General features: G+C 41.3%; 1 protein-coding gene across 3 annotated transcripts; it reads right to left on the bottom strand.

Moving 5' to 3' along the window:
* Positions 1–1,559: 1,559 nt before the first annotated feature.
* On the bottom strand, positions 1,560–10,247 carry LOC124405217 (armadillo segment polarity protein). Of its 3 annotated transcripts, none has more exons than XM_046879921.1 (10): positions 10,117–10,247; positions 9,191–9,254; positions 8,869–9,099; positions 7,890–8,684; positions 7,505–7,773; positions 7,079–7,420; positions 6,765–6,938; positions 6,342–6,644; positions 4,289–4,385; positions 1,560–2,058 (listed from the first exon to the last, which is right to left on the bottom strand). In XM_046879921.1, the coding sequence occupies exons 2-10, from the start codon at positions 9,225–9,227 to the stop codon at positions 1,874–1,876; spliced, it is 2,433 nt and encodes an 810-aa protein (XP_046735877.1). In that variant the 5' UTR covers positions 9,228–9,254; positions 10,117–10,247; the 3' UTR covers positions 1,560–1,873. The 3 variants fall into 3 exon arrangements, with proteins under 3 accessions (XP_046735877.1, XP_046735878.1, XP_046735879.1); XM_046879922.1 differs by having other exon boundaries at positions 6,765–6,935; XM_046879923.1 differs by lacking the exon at positions 4,289–4,385 and having other exon boundaries at positions 1,897–2,058.
* Between the last annotated feature and the right edge of the window lie 9,116 nt (positions 10,248–19,363).

Genomic DNA, 19,363 nt, shown 5'->3' with positions numbered 1-19,363 from the left:
CGAATGATTTGCAAATTATATTTTTTGCGATGTCTGAATACAAACACTCAGGATCGAATGGATATCGATGTCACAACTTAGGGGTATGTATTTACGTTACCTAATACTGCAGCACAGTTGGTGTCAATGAATAATCAATTTCCGTTCCTGAACCGTCAGTTTCCCCGGTCTAATCCGTTACTCGTATGTATTTTATAAACCTATTATATGTGTATACTCAAGACGTGTCTGCGACCCCCAGGATATGATTACGGTAAAAAATTCATCGTAAGCGCTGGAATTCCATTAAATAATCCAAGGTATGTACCAAATAATTTCTTTCATTTTTAATGTTTCAATCTCACGAGATTAGTCGAGACTGATATACCAAGACGTTTTGCAGATTGCACATGAAAGGCAGGCAAAACCTTTTTGTTATTTTAGTCAACACTCCGACGCCCTACTTCTTTGCATCCATGTATGCTCATTGGCAAATAGCTGCCGTTTATATGTTTTAATTTGATAATTTTGAACGCACGTCGCGTTCGTATCGATATTATCATTTCAATGTATAGAAGGATTGACGTGCTTGTTTCTTTTCACTTTTTTTTTCCTGTAAATACGGAGAATACCGTGAAATATGAATATTATACTTATAAATTGCATTCAAAATTTTATTTAAAAACTAGATAATACCTAAAGAACGAAAATCAAATTCAATAACAAAAACAAGTAGTCGAACTAATAGAATAAAAGGTTACTTCACTACTATCATGCCACGATCTAACATAATTACTGCATACATATATATATATATAATGCTAACATAGTGTAATAAAACATGATGCTAAATCGATGCTTTTCTTTAAACTGTTTTCATTTGAACTTCCGAACTCATATTTGAAACTGTCGTGAAAAATAAAAATAAAAATAGTGCTGTCTTTCGATGACAGTGACAGTTATTGAACAGTTTGATAAAAGTAAAGTTAATAGAAAACAAACCTGCGAATGCCAGAGACATATTACCACACTTCTTCATATTGTATATCCGAACACAAAGACCGATGTATATCTCATAAGAGTTTAGTTGTTTGATAGTTGATGTTTAAAGAAATATTGCAACAATGAAAGAAGAATGTTAAAAAATAAATTGCTATATTACCTTTTGTTTCAATTTTTATTACGTAATAGACATATATATAAAATTATAGTGTATATGTATATGTATAATAATAATAATAATAATAATAATAATAATAATCTGACCTATGGCGATTTTAACGATGAAAAAATGAATGATGAAGTCAAGTTTACCGCTACACTTTCGTACGTAACACATAAGAATTCTCAACGTGTTAAGTTGAACACCAGACAACTACAAGAGCTTATAAGAGGGTGGGGGGTGGGGGACAGAAAAAATCAACAATAAAAAAAAAAAAAATAATAATAATAATAATTACTAAAAAATACATTCCACGATAATAATAGAAAATTTAGTGCAATAAAAAATGCCAATAATACGACACGACGGTACCTCTTGAAGATTCCGTAGCGCAGACAGCCTCATTACACGATATTTGTTTTATCTATAGATACATATCTAGTAAATAATTACTAATCTAGAAAGTCATATTTTCACATGCAGATTTTCTGAGCTTTTAAAAATCATTTGGAACGCGTGACTGCGCGTTCTCAGTTCACGACTGAGAAACATCTCCGTTAACGCTGATCAAATATATTTATGTATAATTGAAATGCAAGTAAAAGCATCGATTTATTTAATTTAAATTCAATTTATATGAATGTCCTTGATTCAAAAGTTAAGAAAGAAAACAAAACCTCATAATTTAAATTTCGTATTACGGAGGTCGGTCGATGATGACTGCAACACGGTCTAGAGATCAGTGTCGTACCATGCAGCAACCTGATTGTTGTCTTGTGGAGGTGCGGGAAGTTCTTCAAGGTGATCAAAGCTCAGATCACCATCTTGAGCAACGTCCATGGTGTCCATTGCGCCATACGTCGATCCTCCGCCTATTTCAAGTCCTTGCATCGAATCTATTGGTATCTGGTCATAACCTGGTAAAAAATCAATATTTTCAATATCTAATCAATTTCCTGTCTCGATAGGAAATTGATAATGATTGTACAAAGTGGAAAATAAAATTGAATAGAAATTATCACTACAATTCTAGGCCAAAGAAAGAATATTTTTAATAAAATCTAGCTCAACTTTATGATTTATATATAGGTAGATATATTCCTGGCATGTTTTTGGTATTGTGAAGCAGAAAAAGAAAGATTACTCGTAATTTCATCTTAAATCGTCGATTTGCGGTTAATCTATATACGACGGAGTAGATCGTAATTACTGCGTAACACGGGACAGTTAAGAAGATTTTAGTAATGATATAGCAGGAAGAATGTAGTGTCTTGGCTTGTTTCTTCAAACTTTTCAAGAATCTTGAACTAATTCAACTAATCGTAAATGTAATAACTGTTCAATGAATTTGCAAAAGTTATTAAAAATCTATACAACTGAGAAATTATTTGTATTAAAGGATAATCATCCATCGCAAGAAAAAGTTAGTTTCATCATTACGTGAATTGGAAGTTGTAAGCTGTTTCAGCAATACGAGAACTGGATTCAATCATGCATTTTGTCATTTTCTCAAATCAGTTTTGTGATTTTCAATAGAAGAAACGTGAGTGAAAAGGAAAAAAGCGGCGTAGTATTTTTAGTCCAACAAAAACACACACATGAAGTCATGAACCCTTGACTAAGGTGGAAACTGGATAGAAACAAGCACTCCAGAGGTCAAAGTTATTGATTTCTCAGCTTCAATAAACAGAGAGGGTAAGATCAAAGGTAGGAGAGATTACAAGTCAGCGTCAGAGTTGCCTGATTGCATGCCTTTAGATACACAGTTGACTGATCACCTTTGTCGGTTTCCTCTATTTTGGTATAAAAAAAAATCTTCAATGTGAATTTATATTATTATGAACGAAAATACGAAATCTATTATTATCCCTCTTTAATTGCATTCAAATTTTAACAAAAAAAAAAGTAGACCAAGATAAAAATTCATTTTGCGCAGAACGTATTTTCGAAATTAGAAATGAAACGTAAGATTTAATGAACAAACGTTTTTAAATATCTGTTAGCAATAAATGTACATGGTTAATATTGTTTGATATTCAAAGTAAGAAGCAGAGCGTTATTTATTACGATACGTGTTAAAAAACGATATGATCTACCAAACTATCTTTGACATCAACTGCGCAACAACAATACTATATCATAGACGTGCAGTAGATGCAGACACACACGTGCACAAGTGAAAGATTTAGTGACATGATTTCAGGCATTAAGTTGAACAAGTTTCCGTATTTTCATTTGCTCTACATAAGTAGGCATGATTTACGATTGGCTAGTCTGAGTCTGAACGTAGCATAATTCAATAAAAGAAAAGATGAATTAAAAGTATTCCCTAAAGTTTGCATAACAAGCATTGCTGAGTGTGTTTGTACAAAACCAGCGGAATTTTCAACGAACTTAAGAGGAATTCCGTGTACTACAAACAGTATAAAATATATACACTAGCAAAAAGCAAATACGAAGTGTATAATTAACACGAAATAGTGGGTACAGTTCACAATGTTAATATTAGCAAGCAGATTAGAGTAAGTAAGAATTGAGGTTCACCTATGTGTTACCACGAGATATTGTTGATAGCCTTTTACTTAAATGTAAGTCCGTTGGTTAAGCTGCTGTTGGAATAACATTACATTAAATATGATAACTCTAATTAGCTAGAAGTGTTAAGTGCTTAAACGATACCCAAAGATTGTGAATTTTAATAAGATAAGGTTTACTCGGTTTAGTGTGGTTGAAGAAAGGGGGAAAGGGAGGATGGTAAAGGTCACACTACAGAGAAAATAAAAGAAAAAAAAAAAACACTTGGACGATCTTTTCATTTCGATTTTGCAATACGTACGAAGTAAAAGAAAAAAAAAACAAATTTGCATCATTTTTTCTCATGGACAAAAGTACCTACTTACTTTTCCCGACTAACCACTTGTTTAACAAATTTCTATTATTTAATTGTGTACATAGAATTGAAAACTCACTTTCACGGTGATTCTTCAAACAAATTTAATACAACTTGGTGTACAGATTACTTCTATTATTGAATCGTTGAACGTTTATTATTTTACCATTGTTTGTGATGCCAGCAGCAGTGAATGACAAGTATAATTAAACATAATACGAAGGGGAGAGCAAGGATGGACGAAATGTGTGACTTACCTTGCGGCTGGTATCCCCGACCTCCGTGACTGCTGTGCACACTAGGGGGTCCTTGTCCATACATACCATCATAGCCTTGATCTGGACCAAGCATGTCCTGGAGAGTAGGTAGGCACAGGTAAACACAAAACTTAATGTCTAATAGATTAAAATCGTTAGACCCTCTGCTTTCTACGGTTGAGATCCGATTTTATTCAAAGTAAGGAAAAATAAATAAATAGTAAAAATGAAAAGAAAAAAAAAAAAAAAAACCCCAGCAAAGAGAAAAGGGTTTACACAATTTTACATGACGAGTAAAAAAAAGGTGCGGGGGGGGGGGGGGGGCGATACAGTAAACTGCGGGGAATATGGCTTCTCTTCCTTTAGTACATACTTTATAATTCACTTTTGCTTTATAAAGGAGTTTCAAATTAGAATAACTTGTGTGTCGTGCGACATAGAATAGCAAAACACATTCCCATGCAGGGTTTGTATGTTGTGTATACGTCTGTGATTTAAAATTTGACTGTGCGATTTTTGTTTTTAAAAATGTGTCAGGCACGTATTTGTCATGAAAATTTTTTGAATAAAATTAAATCATACAAAGGTTTACAAGGTCCAATTTAAGTGATTCAAGTTCAATTTGATTGAAACGATATTGACGAAAACAAAAAGGAACTTCGACAATTGTCTCATTCTTTCATATTCAGACACATTAGAATTCAATTGGATTCACTAATTACACTTTTTACACCTTTTGTTGCATACATTTCGTTTTTTATTCAACTTTTATGACTATACTATACGCTCAACACATTCTAATCTTAAACTTGTATTTTTCTATTTTGCATGTACACTACTTCCCATGCTTCCATTAGGCACAACGCTATTTTATTTAAAAAAAAATCATCAATATTGACCTCGAAAATTGACAATCAGAATAAGAAGAGAAATTGATTTGTGTGACGTTTTCTTTGAATTCTTATTTCGGTTGTATAGGGTATTTAAACGCGAATGTCTTCCATCAGGAAATGGTGCATACAAAACAAAGGGTTCCCTTACCTTCCCCCGCTCTGTTAAAAATCGAGGATCACTTTGTGACTGTTTCAAAATAAACCTGGGTACATACCCTATACTTTGATGCTAATTTTGGAGGAGGAGGTAATAGCTGTAATAAATCAAATGTTCTCCTAACATACTGCGGGTTTGTTGTGCTCTGTGAGACGAAATTATAGTGAGCGGAGTGATAACAACTGTCTACTACTCAATCCGTTTAAAGAAGGTATAATAATATCAATTGTTGCAGGCTAAAAATTGTACAACGAGCAAGCTTAAAAATTGGTAAAAAAAGCATATGTGAATATGAATGTGATTACACGTAAAAACGAGTTTAATGTTATGTTAGATTAAGCTTTGCGTAATTGAACATATTTCAATCGATTATGAAAAATAGTTTTTATATACATAATAGGCCAATTCGTGTGTTATGCGTATTGGAATAATGGACAAAACAATAATGCAACAGTCTACTACGCTATTATCTACCAGCTGCTGCTACACGAAAATTTTCATCTGTCAAATACGTAATATGTTTTATGTAGCAAATTAAGCGAGCACTCAGTGCTGACGGGACATTTACAGGTGTGGTATATTCTGCACCTCTGTCACTTTGACTGTGGCTTCATTTACACATCATTCAATGGTTAATATTGGAAAACTGTCTCTCGTTTCCGCCTGTGTCTCTGTCTCTTTCTCTTTCTCTTCTCTCTTTCTTTTTCTTCGTCTTTTTCTATCTCGTTTGAAATATGCTACTCTGTATAATAATACTTTTCCTTTGATCACCCATTATGCTTTGTACAATACGAATGAAACAACGGCCCTCGCAACAAAAGGGAATAACACGTACATACCCACCCAAGTTATTAGAGGAATGGAAAACCGAGAGAAAAGACGGAATATTTTGTCGATCCGTTAATGCTCACGAAAAAACCTACTCATTTCAAGGCGGTTTGACGTGAAAATTAATAGAAGCCACAGTGCGAGTGTCTCGGATAAGAAAATGTGTGGATTTTACCTGTAAGTCTGGACCCATTCCGAGATCAGCGTTGTTCCAGAGGCTAGTGTCTTCGCGGAATAACGAATTAGTCAGCTCCATGGATAGCCGTTTCTTGTAATCCTGCGGCTTGTCGTCACTCATGCGGAAAAGTACGGCAGCTGCGTAAGTTGCGACGCCTTCGTTACGCGAGTGAAGTAACTCAGTTAGCGGAGCGGTAGCTCCTTCTTGTTCAATCATTTCAGCCCCTTCCTTATCCGCCGCCAATTCGCAAAGTACTCCTGCCGCGACACGTTGAATATTCTCAATCTCGTTGAACAGCAACTAATATTCCATAAGAGAAAGAGACATCGAGTAAACAAAAGAATGATACAATTTTGTGATAAAACAACATTGATATATATCACTAACAAGTAAGTACAAGTTGAAAATTAGAGTACAGACCTGGACGAATATCGGTATAACAGTTTGAGTTCGAATGATCGCTCTGTTGTGCGATTCTCTGGCTAGAATGTGCAAGGCTCCAACTGTGCCTTCCACAATTTCTTCCATGCGCACTCCATCTGCATACGCTCCAGCTGCCTGTTGGCTTCCTGTACTAGCCACTGACGATCTCTGCTGCAAGATATGGTGATAATAAGCTCGGTAAGTAAAGATCAACATTCGGCCTGTGGCGTCACACTGCATTAAGCGCTCCTTCATCGTTGTGTCTAATGTGATTGATAGAATGATTGAAACATAATAATAAAGGAACATACTCGCTGAGTATCCTGGAAAGCACGCATGAGGAGCCTAACCAGATGATGAATAGCACCGTGTTCGCGTAACGGAGCATGATTCTCTGGGCATAAAGCGAGGTTTCGAATAAGGCCAATAACAGCCTTGACCAACGGCCAGCGCGAAGGAGGATGCAGGAGCTTGACTATGACCTGAATGCCGTAGTTCAAGCGGACCGAATTTTGGGCCATTTCGGCGTCTACGTGACGCGACGTTAGATGACGGAGAGCACAGACTGCTGGCTCTGTTATCTCCTCGCGATCACCAGCACTGACAATAGTACGCACAAGCGCGTCGACTCCTCCAACTTGACACACTGTGACCTGAAATCAAGTTTTAAAATACTTTTGTGAATATTTTGCTTTTTTTCTTATTTATTTCCTTAATCTGTAAGAAATTTGACGCACCTTGTTGCGTTGATTATTGCATGTCAAATTTGACAGAATACCGGCTGCGCATGTGACAACGTTTACGTCACTTGAAGTCAGCACCTGCACCAATCCTTGTAGAAGACCCTCCAGTCCGTCAACTTTTGTTCCCGCGTCAGAGAGATTTCGAAGTGTCCATAAGCAGTTTTGAACGAGTCTTGGACTCGAGTTTCCAAGATGCATTGCCAAGGCTTGCATACCGCCAGCTTCAACAATTGCTGGCTTGTTACTGGAGCACACCGACAGCACTGGGGAAGAGAGAAGAAAAAATATTGGAATGTGTTTGTTGCATAGGTGGTGTAAAGAATAATTCCAGATTGAATATTCTCTATAAATCCCTAGAGGTTGTTAGATCGTATCTTACCCTTCAAGACTCTGGAGGTTGTCCACAAAAGCTTCTCGTACTCATAAGAGCGCATAATTCGTACAAGTTCGATTGGTCCCTGAGAAGCGAGGATGATCAGCTTGCTTTCTTGATTACCGTAAGCGAGAATTTGGAGACAGTCAGTTACGATGGCCAAAAATTTTACATTGTTGCGCTGAAGAAGAGCAACCATCTTCTGCAGTCCACCGGCAAGACGAACGGCCATTTTAGAACCATCTTGGTGAAGCAGCAGATTGTGAAGAGTGGTTATGGCGTAGAATAATACAGACTCTACCGGTGAACTCAACAGCTTAACGAGGGCAGGAATACCGCCACTTTTGAAAATAGCCAGAAGTCCTTGTCTGTGGTGAGACAAATTGTGCAGAGTTCCGACGGCAGCTTTCGTTGATTCAAGATCATTGCTATTTGAGATTGCTCGTACGAGGGCAGCCACCATTTGGGGACTGTTCATAATAGCGTGTCGTGAGGCTTCCTTTTTAGACAATTGATGCACCATCATAGCAGCCTGCGAAACTATAACCTGATCCTCGTCATTGAGGAGCTTAATCAACTCCGGAATCGCACGAGTCGCCAGATCCGCGTCATCCTGATAGTTGATCAAGTTGACCACTGCATGTTTCAACATTTGACTCGGTTCTGCCAGTCTTTGAACTGCCGTCGGTTGTGCTGGATCATACTGTGTAGATGGTATCTCAATCCCCTCTTCTAATGTTTCAGGGAACATCGCTGCGCGTACACGCTGTGATCTCGTGTGGCTCAGTTGTTGATTCATTTCTGTTGAAATGAAAGAGTTCGATGAATATTTTAATTGAATTTGACAAAATTCATTGACATGTACTCCTCGACGTTTACAACTTGACAGAATTCTTCTAAACTGAGACAGAAGTTTGTAGTAATTTCAAACACGATTTTTTTTTTCTTTCGTACGTATAAAATATTACAATGAAATTTTCCTCACCGTCGACTTGGTCCTGCGTAAATCCTTGGGCAAAGCCCTGGTCCAAGTCAAACATGAGTTGGTCTCCCTCTATATCGTCATCTTCCTTCCCTGATAGAGACTGCGCCTGAGTCGCAGCCCCTGAGTGGATACCAGAGTCACCCATATAGGAGTTTTGTTGCCACATGAGAGTCTGCTCTTTGGCAGAGCCCATTGGCAGGTCTGCAGGGCCTTGATAGCTCCCGTGCGACACTGAAAGTTGCGAATATAACACAAAATTAATTAATTTTCAAATCAAAAGCCCCTAAGATCAGACCTGAATTTCGAATTGTATGGAACTTACTGGGTCTAGATTGATTCGACGTCATTTGATAACTCATGGCTCCAACGGGCGAAACACTCCACACCTGCATAAAATGTAGATTATTATGTAATTTAGTATTAGATCGATCGGAGTAAGTGTAGCATTGAATGTGTATTACGCAAGAGTCTGAAATGTCATAAATAACAACTAATGAAAGCAGGTATTTTTTTTTTGTTCAACGGCACTAAACTGCACATGGATATACGTGTGTATGCCTAGCTGCTATGTAACTTTCATTCTTATGCAAATTTGACAACAGACTCATCGCTCTTATGATTCATATTACCAGCTAGCTAACCGAGATAACAAGTATCTCGTAATACGCACTTGTAATATTTAGATTAACCCAAGTGTATTTAATCGTAGAGATATTAAACATATATCTGATTGAAGTAAAAACAATACAAAAATTGATGAAAAAAAACTAATATTAAAATAGAATATATCTCTACCACAATCCTTAAACGATCTATTCACTCTGATAGCAAAGCGGATAGTACAAGATGCACGCAGGTGTACATATCCGTTCGAGCGAGAGCGATAGGTAGAAGTTTTTTTACTCTCTCCCTTCTAGTTCTCTTTCTTTTTATTTTCCATACTTAATGTATCGACGAAACGCCAGGGATCGTACAAACTGCTTTGAAGTGTAAAAAAGGGATGATAAAAGCGTCATAAACGAGTGTGATACGCGGGGTGGGCCAAGAAACCGAAGCGTGGGTACGCGTGGGTGTTGCGGCACAACAAAGGGCTCAAGAATGCAATGCATCACCATTTTCTGACAATCGGAAGGGGGCAATGGAAGCACTTTGACACACCCAGGCGTAAACACGAAAATCGGGGATAATCAGGCCTCAGAGGTCGAAACCGGGGGCGCGAATAACGCTGGATAACATTGTTTCACTTACCGTTTACCAGAGAGTCGATAATTATTGTTATTCGTGCGAATATCGTCCGTCAAACTACGCGAGTGACTCACTTTACACCAGCCAGCTTCCAGTTCCCCCTTCCAAGCACTGCCTCGCTCCGCTAACTAAACATGGCGGATCCAGCGGCCGCAGCACGCCTCGAACAGCGAGACGAGGAACTACGCCGCGCAGGAAGTAGTCCCGATGTTTAGACCCGGTGATTAGAGTACATGACACTGTATGACTCGAGTCGATATACTATTTGGCCGTGTCGACGGCACGAAGCATGCGTCAAGTTTCAGCCTCCGGAGAAGCATCGAGGAACCGATCAGCGCCGCTAGTTTGGACTATGGGAATTTGAGTAGAATTCGAATGAAAAAAATAAAACAAACTGTCACGATCCATAGAATCTTCGGGTTAGGAGGAAGCGTTTTTTGTGTTACTACGCCGATAGTGGACCACACGATCAAGTGCCGAGCGGTGCCACTTGTCCTCCACTTGACTAATTGTTCCATGTGCTCGAAATAGGCAATAAATTCGATGCCGTGCGAGCCTCTCGGTGCTCTTTGCGTTCGCGTTTTTCATTATTCATTTCTTGGCGGATTTTTTTGTCATTCGGGTCTGAGGAAACCGTTTGGAAATCGGAGAATTGCTCGCTGAGTAATCGGCGACATTGCATGACTCCTGTATGCTATAGACTCTAGTCCACGGTATTCGGAGAATTAGAAAAGCGCGGTATGCGCGTCAGAGCTATTCTTTTATTTTATATCAGCCTGTTCTTGGCCTGTGATGAAATTCGCAGCTGATAATTGATGGGAGAAACTTCCCTCGCTCAGCGTTCACAGGCGTAAATCATACTTTTATAGGGATTTAAAATGCATGAATGTACGTTATGTATATGTATAGTAACAGTTATACCTAACTGGTTAATAAAGTTACTCTGTGTTAAATTCAACCGGAATTATTTCTCCATTTCCATATAATAATCGTAAATATCTCATCTTTCAACAAACAGTCGCCCTGATGCCTAAATCTTCTATAATCACGTGGCGTGCTCCATAGGGTTCGAGCTTAAGCAAACATACATGATTATGGCAACAAAAAGCCAGCGTTTGTAGATCTAATTCAGATAAATGATTGTTCGTTTATTATCGGTAGATGAGGTATTTAAAACTCCGTGGAATAACTTTTTTCCACAGCTAGTCTCGTTGAGATGAAATTAGATGGTTTTTTCTTTTGCTTTTAAACGAAGGTCGCTCGAACCGCTCTCAGCTTTCTATGGTCAGAATCGACCCTTGGGTATAATAGGAAACCGCTATTTTACCTGACTGAAACGCGGTAGCACAAAGAATTGCTTGAACTACGCAGTTTGAAATCTAGCTAACTTTGTACAAGGAGATGTTCCTTTTTAATCTCCACGTGGAATCGAGATAAGCCTGAGCAAGTTGACCCAAGAATCAACCGTGGAATTTATACTCGCGCGTTCCTACAATTACCACTACTTAAGTAGCTGTGCCGTGGTTGTATACGTCAGGCTAATGTCTGACTTGAAACTAAATTGATTTATTATACTAGTAGTATTAGAGCTCATCATCAGTAACATTAGCGTATAGTGGCTCTAGAAATTGCAGCTACGTTTATTAGAGGTAATTATAGCATTTTAGCAATTCTGATCTATCATCTCTCCGTTGTCAATTACAGCGATTTAATTTGCTTCGGAAAGTAGATAACGGTCGAAACGTTCGGAAGATTGTAAAATCGAACATGTCAATCGGTACAACGAGCGCCTTCGTGGATGCAACCAATATAGCACGCGCGTTTGGCGTGTAGCGTGAATCGCTCGTTAGGAGAGCTCGTTTCGAAACGGAATTTGTTATTACCGCATGATCACGGCAAAACGAAGCCGTGAGTTAAGCGGGATGTAAATCGGAGCAAAACGGACAGTTCGTTTTTCAATGTTTCATTTTCCAAGGCGTTATGCTCACTTAGTCCAACCGTTCAGCTTTTATGCAGGAGTAGACGCATGTATATCAACGGTCAAGCTTACGAGCTGGTGTCTCGAGTCCAGTTATACATGGCCGGCTACAGATTGCGTTCGAAATAACAGACATCGACGGTTATAGTGCAAAGTAAAATGTATTGGCAGTTCGGCAGAAGAGCCCTATCAATTCTTATCAGCTACACCCATACCGATTAATTTTCACGAGCGTGATTGAGAGAGATTCCCCTCGATATGTCGTCACCCGGTTAATGCTCGAATTCGCGCCGCTTTTAACGTCATCCCGCCGTTGGGTAGCGATAGATTCAAATATTTGACGGTAAACAGGAAATAGGAGACATTAATTCGCCGCGTACACGATCCTCGCGCGCATGATTTGTACACGCGTGATTCAGGGTTTTTGTTTTCCCCTCTTTCTCGGGCCGTTTGTTTCTCCGCAGGCTGAAAACGACGAAGAGGCGAACATGGGTATGCGTGTGCATTAATATGCTCCGGATTTAACGTTCCTCAAGATTTGATCGAGTGTTCTATATCATCGCTCGTCGTTCGACTAACCTCGGCCCACCCGGCGTAATTATATGCCTGTTAACGAATGAGTTATTGCTCCAGGAGGAGACAATCAGTGATTTATATTGACTCTTATTTGAGGGGGGTCGGCTCGCAGCGTTCTCTGATAAGTGTCTCTGATAATATGCTAATAATGATTTGTGGTGACGGCGACTTCCGCGTTAATCTAGCTAAAGGCCTCCGCGCACGAGTCGATCGTCGAGTCGAGCAAAGCGAGGAAATTTAGAAACGCGCAGTGGCCCGACATTAAGCGTCTTACAGCTCGCTCCCCCGCTTTGCATTATATTTATCTCTTAATTTAACGACGCACGTTTACCCTGCAGCTCGCTGTGCAATGGGGTGACGGTATATAGCGTAATTATAATATATTATAATATGCGTGTAGTATCCATGGAATTCGTTAAACGATGACGAGAAGAATCTCTGTCGAACAAGTTACCATACCGTTATAAGTTTATATTACAGTCCGCGGATACATCGAGCTTCCAAAGATCTGTAAAGAGCTCAAAAGTTCACAGCCATTTTAAAGCGTACTTACACGTACCTATAAACTTTCGTAATAAGCAATACCGTGCTCGTACCTGTTCGTATAAGTCGTTTGAAAAACGCGATAATCTCATAATTAAGTAAAGGTCAACGAATCCCCGCCTGACGAGTTGCCAACAAATCGCTGCCTTCTCATATTATATGCGCGTGTATGATATGATCGTTACCCGTATTTATTACGGGCATTCACCTTTAGTACAGTAAACCACCTCCATACACGCTACATAGACCTCCTTGCAAAACAATAAATCTCAGTGTTTATCGTACAGCAATTGTGAACGTCAACCGTGTGTCGAAGTCAGACGTAGCTGTAAATTTGAAGGATACCATCTGTGTCAAAGAAAATTGATGAGACAAACCATTTTACCAATAACCATTCAACATGCTCTGAGCTAAGCATTGGATTGAAACAACGGAACTAACGAGATATAGTTTTACTCGTCGGCAATATAAACGATTTCCTGGAGTTGCAGAGAAAAATATGATGGATGCTTCGGATCACGTGTTATATTTCGGTATCCAGAAGAAAAACGGAAACGTTTTCAGGAAGTAGACTTTGATCGGGTAGTGCAGTTCCCCGGGGAAGCTCGCACCTCTATTACGGGGAAAATGCCGCGATCACGCATGGCCAGTTGTTGATGAGAGTCACTATGAACGCTAGCTTGGGCCATAATTCGTCCCGAATCTGTATGTATGTATGTGCCTTGTATGAAATTTCGGAAAAGATCTTGATTGTGCAGGATTATAAAACACTGCGTGCAAAGTGTACTCCAAGTAGAAGTTCGATCAGGCCAGCCTGACGTCCTGGCAGACTCTGGTCAGGTTGGTCTCACTATCAGGCATTCCTTACCAAGGCGCACCTAATGTCGCCCTAGTATAACGTCCAAAGTAGCTCGCACAAACACTTCTTACTTTATGCACGTAATTCTGGTGACAACCTTAAGGCTTGCTTCTCAGACGATTTTCTGACTCAGGTTAATATCAGGCATGTTTGAGTAGAGCCTCAGGCCTCATATGGCTCAGAGTAGGCCCAGGTCGGGAAAACTCTACTCCGGTGCACCTGATCTGACCCTGATTAAACCTGACTGGAAGTCGTTGGCGTTCGCATGATGAAAACTGCATCAGATGACTTGTAATAAGGTGTGGCCGTCTACGTGCAAGATCGTACGAAATATCATTTCGTAATTAATTTTTTCTGCTGTTGTTATCTGCCTCTAGATATCAGCAGATCATTTTTGGAAGCCTTCACTTCAATTTTTTATGTTACTTCAACCGTCAATAAATCTGAACAATCTTTGCTCGAGTCTGATCTGGTAGTGCCTCAAATTGCCCTGATATAAACGCCTGATTAGGGTCTAACGATCGTATTTGAACACATCCTGATCAGAGCATTCCAGAACGTCACGTTAAATTTCTGGTCGCACCCTGATCAGGTAGCTTGATGTATCCTGATGAGAATTTTTTCTCGGGACATTTGTTCATTCATCGTCAGTGATAACTATTGATTAGACCAGCATTGATCGAGCGTTTTGATCGTCTTCCGCGCGTGTCAACTCGGCACGAGAGAGCAGCATCAGAGCAACCAGCATCTCGGACGATAAATAGCGGTATCAATGACGTCCAAGATCGTTGGTATACTTACATCGTTACATAAGTACGTAACGTCCGTGTCAGTTATATGCAGGTATAACGTCGCGGAGGCAACTGCATCGCAATTCTGCAGTGGCAGGTATCCGGTGTTCTTTTCCGCAGAACATGTTGTTCGGCCCCCCAAGCATGATCCTGTCATCGTCGATAGGCTGAGACGCTGCTGTAGTCCTGGGAGCAGATATCCCGACGTATATGTACCTGGAAGCGAGATTTGCGCGGATGCAGCAACATGCACGATATGTAGTATACAAGTACGTTGCGTCGGTGACTGGGAGTCGACGGTGTATCGCGGCATCGGAGGGAAGCGGGATCGAGGAGTAGCTGCAGGACGCGTTTAATATTCCAGGAATAAATAAAAGACGAGCCTGGGGTGATCAAAGCCGAAGGTTTTCAGACGGGACTAGCTGCAGGCCGAGGGGCTTACAGTCATGGTGCTGCAGTGATAGATGCAGGGACAGGGATGCTGCAACCCCCCTCCCCCCTTTCGCCCCCTTTGCCCCGCACCCACGCGGAGCGCTGACACGAGCGTTTATGTCTACATAAATTCTCATTTGAACCTCGATAATAAAGTAAGCATGCGGGGGGACAGACACGACGGTTCGTTCCGTCCGTTACCGTTCCGTTCCGTTTGCCTGCGCTGCGGAGGATCGGCTGCGGCCCTCACAACTTCTTGATACATACATCACACCGAGGGGGATTCGCTGGTATTAAAGGAAGATCGAAGCGGGAACAGACTGAGAGACGAGGCTCAGGATGGAACAGATGCACGCTTACACAGAACGGCTCGGCTGCGGAACGTCGCCATGTTTAATTATATGCGTTCTCAGAATCCGCGGATCTCTCGCCCTCCAGTTGCGTGTAACTCATATAAAGATGCGTCCTTCGTACATCCTCGGGTCGAGTCCTTCGTTTCAATTGAAAAAGGGTCGCGTATAGATCATCGATTCTTTTGATCGATGAATTTTTTCGCTGTATCATCGATTTTACGCTAAAGAAATAACTTTTGGTGAAACAGTAACATCGGCTATCCGTCCGAGCAACGTTGAGTAATGATTAATTAACGGGATGGATCTGCACTTGAGGATCCTTCGCCGATGGGCAGTCAAGGTACATACAAGGTGCCCATTTGCTTCGTCGCAGATTTATCACGCAGGCACGCGGCGTGGGGCTCAATTCTCGGCGTCGCGCTCGACTACCCACGTAAATGAATAGCTATGTACACGTATTCATCTCGGCTCTTGCAAGGTATCGAGGATATCTTCATTATTTCCCGGGGTAATCGCTCGATAGCTGATCGAGATTGCACGAGATCTCCCGCACATGGATTTCCTCTCCTGCACGCTCCTCACACACGCGAGTTGCTTATATACTCTCAGCAGGTGAACCTCCTGGCGCGTGTTCGAGTCCTCCTTACAACCCGCGTTCCTTACGATGGCCGTACTTATCGCCACGTTGCCCAAGGAACCCAACCCATCCAGGAAGTGCGGCCACTTCCGGCCCCCCGTCTCGTTATAACTCCCGTCGAAGTCCTTCGGAGTCGGGATTCGCAGGGACGACGTGAAGAATTAGGAGGGTGTCCTGTGCCACGATGGAAGGACCTCCGCCGGCTGTCGGGGAGTGAAGAATCCCTGATGTGGTCGCCGGGAACAGACGAATCTCCATTCATCATTCTATCTAACGGATACCTCGGTGCTCCCCAGACGAGGACAAATCAATGGCTGTACGATGGACGAAAGTAACGTGCCAGAGCCCTCGGAAACCATGGGGGACATACGGAAAGGGGCAGAAAAGTGCTTTTACGTATCCAGGATCGATTTAAATGCCTGCTCGTCCGTCTTGCCTCCATCGTCCAACGGCTACTGAAGCTTCGATCGACTGACTCCTCCAACCCTCGTCGGCCCCAGCTAAAAAACTCTCGTATTATCAGCCTGAAGGACAAAGGGATCCTCTGATCTATGATAAAAGTATTTTGGATTAACGAGAATTATTATACCAGAGAAATAGTTCGGAATTTCACGTAGAGTGTATACGTGGCGTCGTTTGTAACTTGACTTTCCATCTCTTTCATTACTCGATTCGTGACTAAAATCCAACTTTATGGGATTTTCTACCAGTAATTTTTTATACTTGGTACACTTTATAGTTTGATAATTAAATTGTACGAGTGGATCAAAGCACGATTCTACACTATTTATGGCAAGGACCTCAAATCAGGACGTAATGACTAATATGGTAAAACAATTGGTACTTAGATGACCAAAATCCATACAAATTATATACCTCATATATATTTTATCACGGTTTTTTAGTCCGTTAAAACTGTAAATAAAATATCGAATCAAGTCCTGAACAAACTCTTGCAAGCACTTGTAATTTCCCCAAGCAATTCTTTCTTTTCCGCAGCATTCCTGGGCCGTGCATCGATACCCGCATTGTAGGAAGGTGAAAATCTTAGATCAGTTTTATCCCAGGTAGAGCGGAATGCGTGGGCGGCGGCGGATGAATGTCGAACGGTATCGGAAGGCGTCTCATAGCTTATTGGTGGTCCTCAAATGGTGGACGGAACCATGCAGCAGGAATGGAGCGGGTGACGATAAGGGTGAAAAAAGACGGGCGCTGGCGGAATCGCGGAGGTTTTTTCCTGCGCCGCAGGTTGTCCGAGCAATAAGATAGCCGGTGGGCCCGACGGGGACGGGGACCGACATGCGACAACGGAGAACCGACAACCGGCGCGCGTTCCATCCTCGCTGATGAGGCAACCCACACCGTCAGCTCAACGTGAACCCTGCACGTCGACGTACGCGAGGATATCAGGGCTGTAAATCCGGGATTTTATTCGCCCGGTATCGAGGTTTATAGTGTCTTCGGTGCTCGGTTGTGTCCCGTGGATGTGGCGAGAGTTATGCCCGGCCGTCGACCGGGAAGACGTTTGCATATCTCCGGAGAGATGGCCGCGACGCGTTGCAATTCTGGTCTGTCATCCTCCCGCGGCAGTAACGCGTCGCTGAAACACAGGCTCGAGTTATCTGCCCGCGGGTCGTTTCGGCGGGGTATTAAGCTGCCGTCACACGGAAGAATTTACGACACCTCCGCCGCTTTATCGGAAGAGTAATTCCCTCCTTAATTATTTTTACCCGGGACCTAGCTCCGGCTCTCGTCCCGAGTTATTCAAACTCTCCCCCCCCCCTCACCTTTCACCCCCAGCTGCCCCCCTCATCCCGTCCTGTTAAAGGTTCGTCGATCTTGATCGAGATTGCACTTTTTCTCCGGTATATCGCACGCGAAATTTGTCCTGTTTCATCAGCGCTGTTGAAACTTTCCATCTTGTTATTGTAATATACACTTTTGTTGCTAGAGTTTGTTGGCTCCATTTTTTTTTTTTTTTAATATATAATCATGTAACTTTGAAAACTGGGAGTGATAATTTAATCAATAGAAATACTTTTGATACTTATCGTGGGGTTAATCTGAAAGACTTATTTTCAATTTGAAAGAATTTTTGTGAATGAATTTTGCAAACGTGTTTGAAATGAATAAATTAGTGATAACGGTGAAGGAATCGTTCAAGTATGTTGATACGAATTCCTTCAAAAATGTATAATACACCGACGATTCTTTTCGTCAGCGAGTTATTTGAACCGAGAAGACGAAAATACTATAAGAAAAAGAAAAAGGAAATGCGACGTAACGACGAGTCGATTGAGACGCAGAGCGTTTCAACGGCTGCATGAAATTCTTGCGAAAGTCAAGGAGAATCCTCTCGCGTAGAAGAAGATAAAAGGAAAATGATCTCAGATTGGTTAACAGATATATTTCTGTAATTACACTTTTTCCTCGTGCATCGTATACTAAAGTATACCCACACGATCCGAGTTATAGGTATAATAATACACCTACGCGACAGATCCAATTAGCAAATGAACCCGATGACGCGTTATCAGTTAATAGACGGCGAGAGGAACGCTGTCGAGGACTAATCAATTCCGAGATTATCGGCGGCGTGGGGTGACCATGGTGAGTAGTAAGGGGGGGGGGGGGGGGGGAGGTTTGTCGACTCCTCAGCGATAACCCGGAGCACATATGTATATATAAATCCGTGGGCATGTAAATGTGCTCTGCACACTAGAAACGGGTCCAAGGAAGGAAACAAAATGATGGAACCAACGCTGCTGGCATCAGCGTTTCCATTATCACTCGCTTTATCCGTAATTAAAAGCTGCGACCCCAACAGGGCCGAACCGACAGCTACCGATTGCCTTCATAAGCGAGGCGTATATTCGATTCAATTTTCATAAATAAGGGCTATTCAAATGAGCGAGAGAGACGGAGGCAGATAAAGATGAAGAGGGAGAAAAAGAGAGAGAAAGAGAGAACGAGCACGCGGAGGAGTAAGATCGGGAACGAAATAAAGAACGAAAGAAAGGAGGATAAAAATACGGGGCCCCCGCCTCCCAGAATACAGATAGAGCCAGGCAGGTAGGCAGG

This window comes from Diprion similis, chromosome 4 (genome assembly GCF_021155765.1).
Source record: "Diprion similis isolate iyDipSimi1 chromosome 4, iyDipSimi1.1, whole genome shotgun sequence".
Lineage (NCBI taxonomy): Eukaryota > Metazoa > Arthropoda > Insecta > Hymenoptera > Diprionidae > Diprion > Diprion similis.
Note: the sequence above shows the minus strand (reverse complement) of the source record. Positions and strands in the feature narration are given on the sequence as shown.

Coding starts and splice junctions, on each gene's coding strand:
- LOC124405217 (XM_046879921.1), bottom strand. CDS start 9,227: ATGAGTTATCAAATGACGTCGAATCAATCTAGACCCA. Junction 7,421..7,504: donor GCAATAATCAACGCAACAAG/GTGCGTCAAATT, acceptor ACTTGATTTCAG/GTCACAGTGTGTCAAGTTGG. Junction 6,939..7,078: donor CTTTCCAGGATACTCAGCGA/GTATGTTCCTTT, acceptor CATATCTTGCAG/CAGAGATCGTCAGTGGCTAG.